Here is a 9,100-nt window from a genome sequence, read left to right on the forward strand (position 1 = left end):
GGTGGCCGCGGAAAGCAGTGTGCTGGTCACGCCAGCCTGAACAAGGAGCCCTCCTTGTTGTTTGTTTGGATTAGATATTGACACAATAAAAAAGAATGCTTACAAAATACGCGTAAGATCTACAGGACTATGGTACAGCAAATACCACGTACCCCTCAGCCTGACTTCAAAACAGGGCTTTGGTGTCTCCGGGTCCCTCCCCAAGCTCCCTCCCTCCTCGCCTGCAGTGCTCCAAACTGCGGTAGACCGTGCCTGGCCCCTGCCTGTTGTTGCCATGGCTGTCTGACCCCTGACAGTGGCTGTGGCATTTGAAGGGCGCCGTGCTGTGTGTGGGATGGAGGTGGCTGTTTTTGTCCCTTTATCCTGCGTTCAGGATAATCTCAGGTCTGACTTCTCGTAACTGACTCTTTTCCACTGTTTCTGATACATAAAGCATTTCTAAGTCCCAGGAGCAGTTTTCCTCTGTCTTAAGTTCTGTTTTTTCTGGTCATTTTCCATCCTGTGTTCAGAATTAATTTTTTTTTGGAAGCATTCACGTTTCTTTCTGTCGACATGTTTTTTGCAGTTGATCCGTGACGACGCGTGTCTGTTCGTTTCCTCCGCCGTACAGTGTCCCTTGGTTGCGGGCGGCGCGCTCTCAGGTGCCAGGGCTGCAGCAGTGAACAGGGACGCAGCCCCTGCTCCGATGGAGCTTCGGGTGTCTCGGGGCAGCGACAGGCGGGCACTGGGTCAGGCAGGGGCTGGCAGAAGGCAGGGGCCCGCAGGGTGGGCCAGAGGTCAGTGACATCTCCCGGAGCTGAGACCCGAGACCCGCGCACGAGTGGCGTTGCCGGGGTAAGAACCAGCCTGCATCATGAGACCCGCGCACGAGTGGCGTTGCCGGGGTAAGAACCAGCCTGCATCATGGACAGTGCAGTGAAGCCTCCATCCGTGACTGCCCTCCTGTCGTGATGTGAGCTTTCTCTGTGTGTCGTCGGCTGCGGCTGCGGATAGGAGCCAGGCCACGCGAGGAGCTGGGCGCTGGCACCTAAGCTCTCAGACAGCTGGAGCCTCTGCACTTGACTCTGACAGTCATAGCTCCCGCCGAGCTCTGGAGAGGGGCAGGCCTGTGTGTGTGTGTGTGTGTGTGTGTGTGTGTATGAGAACCTGCCCCTGGCGCTGCTGTACTCGCCATGGGCAGGTACACTCTTGCTCTGGTGGAGCAGGGACAGTCGCGGTGGCTGCCGTGCAGGCCCTGTGGGTGTGACCAGAGGGCACGTGTGAGCCTCTGCACCGTGCCAGGCCACAGCGAGCGTCGGGCTGTCATGCGGGCTGTGCCCTCACCTTGTCCACCTGCCGACTTGACTTCACCTGGATGTCCAGCTGAAACTCACCTAAAACAGAACTCGTGTTTCCTCCGTCAAACTGTCCCTCCCGTCTCCCCATCTTGGCAGATGTCTCCACCGCCGTCCTTCGCTTAGGCCCCGATTCTAGGAGTTACTTTGGCTTCTCCTCTTTGCTCAGCAGCCCAGTCAGTCCCGCCTCCAGAATGAGTCGTCCATTCCCTCCAGCCCCGGTGCTCCCACTAAAGCCTTGTCCCCAGGCTCCTCGTTTCTACAGCCCTTCTCCCCACAGCAGGCGGCGTCTAGGCCGAAGGCGCATCTGAACTTGTCCCTTCCTGCTTGAAACCCTCCAGGCGCTCCCCCTGAACTCAGAAGCAAGTCCAGCCCCTTACCTGGGCTCCAGGCCCCTGCCCTCCTGCCCCCTCCTTCTGGCGCAGGAGCCAGCCAGGCTCCATCCTACTTCGGCTTCTGCTCTCCCTGCCACTGCAGGGCTGACTCCTCGGTCTCAGAGGGGCCTTCTCTGTCCCTCTGTCACAACTCTACATTTCTCTGTTGACTTACTTTTTTCTCCCTCCCATTTCCCCTCCCTGGAAGCCGAGGACAAGGACCTGTCTGTGTCCTTGGCGCCTGCATGTTGCCTGGCACCTTGGTGCACTTGGTAACGGGTGGCAGTCGTCAGCCCCGTTGATTGGCGGGAGGCAGACACAGGCACTCAGAAGTCACACCTAGTAAGCGGCCCTCAGACCCCAGAGCCCCGGCCCTCTCCGTGATGCAGGGAGGGGCGGGGCAGGGCCGGCCAGGCGTCTGCAAGTGCAATCTGGCCTTTGCCGGGGCCAGAGCCTGCCCCACGCAATTCCTGACACTCACCTAAAACGGAACTCGTGTTTCCTCCGTCAAACAAGAGAAGCCCGGAGAGTGTGACGCCTTCTCTTAAACAGCTCTCGAGGGTTTCTGCATAAACCATGTTGTGGGCTCTGTGGACCGGGCTTGGGGTGCGGACGAGGCACGCGGGCTGGGGTCTTGGTGCACCTCGGGACATCGGGCGTGTTCCCCACCTTTATGGCCTCCCCGTCCTCTCCTCCCGCCAGGTCGCACCAGCTTCTACGAGGAGTACGGTGTCATCCGAGACGTCCTGCAGAACCACCTGACGGAGATCCTCACGCTGGTGGCCATGGAGCTGCCCCTCGACGTCCGCAGCTCGGAGGACGTGCTGCGGCACAAACTGCAGGTCTTCCAGGCGCTGCGGGGCCTCCGGAAGGGCAGCGCCGTCCTGGGCCAGTACCAGGCCTACAGCGAGCAGGTGCGCAGGGAGCTGGACAAGCCGGCCGGCTTCCTCAGCCTGACGCCGACCTTCGCAGGTGGGCCCCGGGCCGGGCGCGGGCTTCCCCACTGGACGCTGCTTTCCCAGCCCAGACGCCCTTGGGTTTAGGCCAGAAGGGTCTTGAAGTGGGGTTTTCAAGGGGCACTCGGGGGCCTCCCATCAGCTTAAAGCAGCAGGTCCCCTGCTGGCTCCCTCAGGTGAAGGACACCCTGTGACAGTGTCAGTTCAGTCCCTGTCCACAGATCCTCCAGGGCTGGCTCACGCCTGGCTCTCGCCCTCGTGGGTGAACGTCCAGCTCCGCCCCCCCCATCCCCTCAATGAGGCTGCAAGCACCCCCCGCGGGCAAGGACCATGCTGGTCAGGCAGGGCCCCCCAGAGCCATCCTCTGGGCAGTCCCCGAGGCTCAGAGCTTTCTGGGAGAGGGTGCTCCCTCAGGCTGCAGATAATACCCCACACCAGGAGCAGCACTGCTGTGCCAGGCACTTTATCTGCGTCATCTCATGTAGTCCTCACACGCATGCACCCACGTGGCAGGCATGTTACTATCTGCACTTAGAGGGAGGAAATGTGAGGTTCAGTGATGGTGAAAAACCTGCCGAGATCTGCAGGGAGAGCGATGGGGACACGGGCAGGGAACTGAGTCAGGAGGACGCTCAGCGCCTGGCCCTTAGTACACCCCCCACCCGCCCTCAAAGTCCTCCTTACCTGCACACCCCCCTCCCTTCTGTACCTGACCTTGCTCAGGCACGCCTGAGTCCTCCCTACCCCCCGCCCCCCGCCCCAGTAGCCAGCATCCCCCATCCTGGGACTTTTCTCAGAGGCTCTGGGTCCGACCTCAGCCCAGTTCCCCTTCCTCGGGGACGGGGAGTCTAGGAGAGGCGGTGTCTGCGATGGTCCCGAGGCTGTTTTTCTTTCTCTCTTTTTTTCTTTTTTGGTTAATCCTCACCTGAGCATATTTTTCCATTGATTTTTAGAGAGAGTAGAAGGGAGGGGGGGAGACAGAAACGTTGCTGTGAGAGAGACACGATTGGTTGCCTCCCTCACAGGCCCCGACCAGGGCCAAGGATCGAGCCTGTAACTGAGGCATGTGCCTTTAACCAGAATTGAACCCGGGACCCTTCAGTCCACAGGCTGACACTCTATCCACTGAGCCAAACTGGCTAGGGCTGCTTTTTTTTCTTTCTTTATAAATATATTTTTATTGATTTCAGAGAGGAAGGGAGAGGGAGAGAGAGAGAAACATCAGTGATGAAAGGGAATCATCGATCGGCTGCTTCCTGCATACCCCACACTGGGGATAGAGCCCATAACCCGGGCATGTGCCCTTGACCGGGAATTGAACTGTAACCTTCTGGTTCATAGGTTGATGCTCAACCACTGAGCCACACTGTCCTGGCGAGGCTGCTTTTTGAGCACTGCTGGAGGGAAGATCATGGGAGGGGTGAAAGGTGGGGGGTGAGCCTAGCAAGGCCGTGGGTGCCCAGAGGAGTGGCTGGGGGAGGGGGCTGGCTGGCTGGGAGGCAGGAAGGGGAGGCGAGTGGGTGGGAAGTCCGTTTCCCGTGCTGGAGTGTCACCTCCACCGTCCCTGTCCCCGCAGGCATCCTCGTTCACCTGGACAACCTTCGCTGGGAGGGCGTCCCTTTCCTCCTGATGTCGGGCAAAGCCTTGGACGAGAGAGTGGGCTACGTCCGGGTCTTGTTCAAGAACCGGGCGTGTTGTGCGCAGAGCGAGCAGCACTGGGTCGCGGAGCAGAGCGCGTGTCTGCCGCGCCAGATCATCTTCCACATTGGGCACGGCGCGCTGGGCAGCCCCGCGGTGCTGGTGAGCCGGAACCTGTTCAGGCCCACGCTGCCCGGCAGCTGGGAGGAGGTGGGGGGCCCGCCCGGGCTCCACCTATTCGGCCGCCCACTGTCTGATTTCTATGCCTACAGTCCCGTGCGGGAGCAGGACGCCTACTCCGTCCTCATCTCCCGCATCTTCCACGGCCGCAAGGACTCCTTCATCACCACAGAGAACTTGCTGGCCTCCTGGGCCTTCTGGACCCCCTTGCTGGACAGCCTGGCCGGCGAGGCCCCCCGCCTCTACCCCGGAGGGGCGGAGAACGGGCACCTGCTGGACTTTGAGTTCAGTGGCGGCCAGTTGTCCTTCTCGGTGCAGCAGCCGGAGCAGCTGGTGCCGGGGCCCGGCTCCGCTCCCGCGCCCAGCGACTTCCAGGTTCTCAGGTCCACGTACCGAGATCGCCCGCTGGTCACTGCCTGGCCCGAGGAGCTGATCGCAAAGCTGGCCGACGACGTCGAGGCGGCCGCCATGAAGGCCGTGCGGCGCTCTGGCCAGTTCCACCTGGCGCTCTCGGGCGGCTCCAGCCCCGTGGCCCTGTTCCAGCAGCTGGCCATGGGCCACTACGCCTTCCCCTGGGCCCACACGCACCTGTGGCTGGTGGACGAGCGCTGCGTGCCGCTCTGGGACCCTGAGTCCAACTTCCAGGGCCTGCAGACGCACCTGCTGCAGCACGTCAGGCTCCCGCACTACCACGTCCACCCCATGCCCGTGCACCTGCGCCAGCGGCTCTGCGCCGAGGAGGACCAGGGCGCCCAGGCCTACGCCGAGGAGATCTCCGCCCTGGTCGCCAACAGCAGCTTCGACCTGGTGCTGCTGGGCATGGGCGCCGACGGGCACACCGCCTCCCTCTTCCCGCAGTCGCCCACCGGCCTGGAGGGCGAGCAGCTGGTGGTGCTGACGGAGAGCCCCTCCGGGCCGCGCCGCCGCATGAGCCTCAGCCTGCCCCTCATCAACCGCGCCAGGAGGGTGGCGGTCCTGGTCATGGGCCGGTTGAAGCGCGAGATCATCCTGCTGGTGAGCCGCGTCGCCACGAGCCCAATTAGTGGCTCATCTCGGGCGTCCAGCCCGTGTCAGGCCAGCTGGTGTGGTACATGGACTACGAGGCGTTTCTGGGGTGATGGGGCCTCGCCCCCTGCTCACTCCCAGGCTGTCTCTCCCCTGTCCTCTCCCCTCCCCCGAGTCCTGCCACCTGCCCGGACGCCTGGCTCTCTGGAATCGGATGCCTCAGGGTCAGCCCCGGGAGAGGCCCCATCCCAACCCCTTTGACCGTCCCTGTCCAGATGTGGTCAGACCCAGAAACAAGGAAGAAATGGAGGCTCGTGAGAGGCTTCAAATCCAGGTTGGGAGAGACTGGCGGTTCCACGTCAACATCAGCCCTCCTCGTGGCCGGGCTGCGGCGTGGGAGCTCCCAGCTTCAGCAGGAGGCGTGCAGGGGGCCGAGGAGGGTCCTGGAGGGGGGCCCTGGGACGGATCCCGTGGAGAAGGGCGCGGGCAGCCGAGAGCAGGGAGCCCGGCACAGTGGGTGCAGGGCCAGGCCGGCCAGGTGCTGGGGCTGCCCTGCTTCCCGTTTCCTTCCGGAGCCTCTGCCATCGGCTGCTGTCCTGGCCCCTGTGGGCTGCCTCCTGCTCCGTGTGTCCGGTCCTTCCTCCTCGTCCCGACTCGTGGGGCCTCCCATCCCTCCTTGGTATCCTGGCTGTCCCCAGACCCTCCAATTGTAGACAGAAAGATGAAGACAAGAACACTGCCACTAATACTGGGTGCTACAACGGTGCCAAACACCTCGTGACTTGTTAGGAGCCCTTCCTCAGTAATGACCTTCTCTGCATGGGGGGACCCCGCCCCGCCCGCTGGGCATAACCATCAGGCCATCCCAGGGGTCCCTCCTTACGAAGGCTCTTTCCATCTCAGGGAACGTCCAGTGTCCTCCCTGTTCTACCAGGGAAGACCTAGTCAATCTCTCTGATGGGGACAGCTCACTGCGGGGAGAGCTGTGAGGTCAAGCGATGCACCATCCAGACGCTCTGATCTGACCAGACAGGAGCCAGGCCTTTTGCTGGGGCGGCCGTGGTGCCGGGGCTGCAGCACCCTCCTCACACAGTGCCGGGCTCCCTGCTCCCTGCCTGCCGTCCCTCCTGCCGATCACGGCGCCACTGCATGTGGGAGGCTCGGGAACAAGGCGGCGGCTCCTCAGGAATAGGTGGGTGCTCTGCTCTCGAGAAGCGGGGCCCGGGGGCCTGTTCTCCTGAGACCCCCAGGGGTGTCTCTGAAATGCTTTTTAAAAAACCAGCAGCGACAGGACACAGTCTGTATCCCAGCTTTCCACCTAGTCGTGCCCCAGCTGTGGCTGTCAGGGAATAAGAGATGCTTCGTGTGACTGAGCCCCGCCTCCTGGCCTCTGTGTGGCAGACACGCCGGCAGACAGGCACGTGTCCGCGTGGCGCGAGGGCTTTCCTTGGTGAGGAGGGGCGCCCCGAAATCCGTTTCTCTACTTTTTAAAAATTTTTTTATTTTTTACAGAGAGGAAGGAAGAGGGATAGAGAGTCAGAAACATCAATGAGAGAGAAACATCGATCAGCTGCCTCCTGCACACTCCCCACCGGGGACGTGCCCACAACCAAGGTACATGCCCTTGACCGGAATCGAACCCGGGACCCTTCAGTCCACAGGCCGACGCTCTATCCACTGAGCCAAACCGGTTAGGCCGTTTCTCTACTTTTGACTGTTCAGACTTTCCTCACGGCTACGGGTTTAAAGGAGTATTGCTTCTGTGCGCGATGGGAGCCTGGGAGGTGGTGCCTGAGCCAGGGGCACTCCCGTTAAAATTCTGCTTCCTCCGGCAGGCGGGCCGCTGACCTCGGCAGCACAGCATCAGTGCCCGACGGGAGTCTCCTCCCTTTCTGGGTCAGCATCTTAGCCTCTCTGCTCTAGAGATGCTGGCGGCACAGGTGGTTGCAGGTCGGGTGCCCCGGTGGCCACGTGGGGGCGCTCGCGCACCATCCCTGCCGGGTTCCTTGCGGTCTGACTCGCAGGCATTTCCCCAGTGTCCCAGGAACTCCCCGTGTCGTGCTCCCATTGTTGTCCTCTGCCTCCCTGGGCCCTGGGCCCCAGCACTCCCCCAGCTGTTCCTCAGGGACTTCTTCCTCTGTGGTTGCAACACCAGAGAGGAAGGGGCGTCCACAGGCCCGCGTCTCCGTCTGGGATAAAGGGTGAGCTGTCACCATTTCTGAATAAGAGTGAGTCACTGCGGGCCTGAGCCCAGGATGTCCTGTTCTTAGAGGGTTGCCTTGCCCCCGGATGCACCCTTTGCCTGGGGAGTTTGCACACGGGCTTGGGATGGGGCAAAAAATGCCAAAGGTTTCCTTCCCAGAATCAGCTGCTGCCCTAAAAGTCCCCGGGAGACACTGTCAGCATTCACTTCCCCCTCCCTTCCCCTTCCCCTCCTTGCCCTGTGCCAGGAAGGGGAGCTCAGAACCGGGCCACCTCAGCTGGTGGTTTCCAAACGTTTGGGACCGTGACCCACAGCCGGGAGCCTGTCACATCGCGAGGCCTGGAAATCTGTCTCCAGCCCAGCGTGGTCAGGACCTGCCTGAACATGGTGCCCTCCTTTCTGTCTCATTGAGAAAATGCTGCGGGATCCAGCTTTACCCCGTCCCACAGGCCGAGGACCCGGGCTTGGAGGCAGCAAGCCTGCCTGGCTCCCACGGGGACACTGCCCCCATGCTGGGCCTCGAACCCGGGCTTCCCAGCCCTGCAGCCTCACGCCTGGGCCCACCCAGCACAGCGGGGCTTCTCGGCCCCAGAGTGAGGCTGCCTGAGCCCAGAGCGGGGGCTCACCCAGCACAGCGGGGCTGCCGGGCCCCTTCACAAGGGAGAGAGCAGTGGGTGATGAGGAAGCGCTCCCCAGCCTGGGAGCGGTGGTGACAGAGGGGTTAAGTCCCGGGCTAGATACTCAACATCTTGCACAGCGTGGTCTCCTCTGATCCTTTCAACACCCTGTGAGGTAGTGGAAGGAGCCTCATTTACTGGGGATTTTGAAACTGAAACTGAAGTCTAATGACAACAGGCCAGTTGCTCCTAAGCTGGGTCTTGGGGGTTCTAGACATGCCCCCCCCCCGCCCCCCGCGGGGCACCTCCCTCCAGGGAGCCCTGGGTACTGGAGCAGCGGAGCCCTGGGCAGGCGGAGGGCCTCCGCGGGGGCCTGTCAGATGGGCATCTCTGGAGAAGCATTGTTGCCGTGTGTCTGGAGAGGGTGAGGGACTTTCCGGGTTGCTGGGAGCTGGAATCTGATCTTGATCTGGAGCCGTTTCCTGCGAACCGCAGGCGGGAGCCCTCCCAGTCCGTCTCCTGGATGCTCCTGCCCCCGTCCCTCCGCAGTCAGCACTTCATAGCAGCTCAGCTCATCAACACTCTGCCGGGGCTTGGTATTTCAGATCATTCCACAGTCACAGGCTGGGCTCCGGCCTGCTTTGGTCTCCCCCCCGCCCGCCCCCGAGGGATGGTGTGGTAAGAGAGGAAAGAAACTTTCCATCAGACCTTTCCTACACTTTAGTTCTCAGAAACAGAAGTTTTTTCAGTGGAGATACCCACAGCCTCACGTCTGCGTCGGGCTTTGCCCAGC

The 9,100-nt window shown here is 61.9% G+C and overlaps 1 protein-coding gene across 1 annotated transcript in view; it reads left to right on the forward strand.

The window, feature by feature from the left end:
• H6PD (hexose-6-phosphate dehydrogenase/glucose 1-dehydrogenase) overlaps positions 1-5,600 on the forward strand; it is an 18,601-nt gene extending 13,001 nt beyond the window's left edge. The window contains 3 exon segments of the mRNA XM_023747733.1: positions 2,411-2,680; positions 4,241-5,506; positions 5,509-5,600. Of these exon segments, the coding sequence (XP_023603501.1) occupies positions 2,411-2,680; positions 4,241-5,506; positions 5,509-5,600 (1,628 nt within the window).
• Positions 5,601-9,100: the final 3,500 nt, after the last annotated feature.

This window comes from Myotis lucifugus, unplaced genomic scaffold (assembly GCF_000147115.1).
Source record: "Myotis lucifugus unplaced genomic scaffold, Myoluc2.0 scaffold_957, whole genome shotgun sequence".
Classification (NCBI taxonomy): domain Eukaryota; kingdom Metazoa; phylum Chordata; class Mammalia; order Chiroptera; family Vespertilionidae; genus Myotis; species Myotis lucifugus.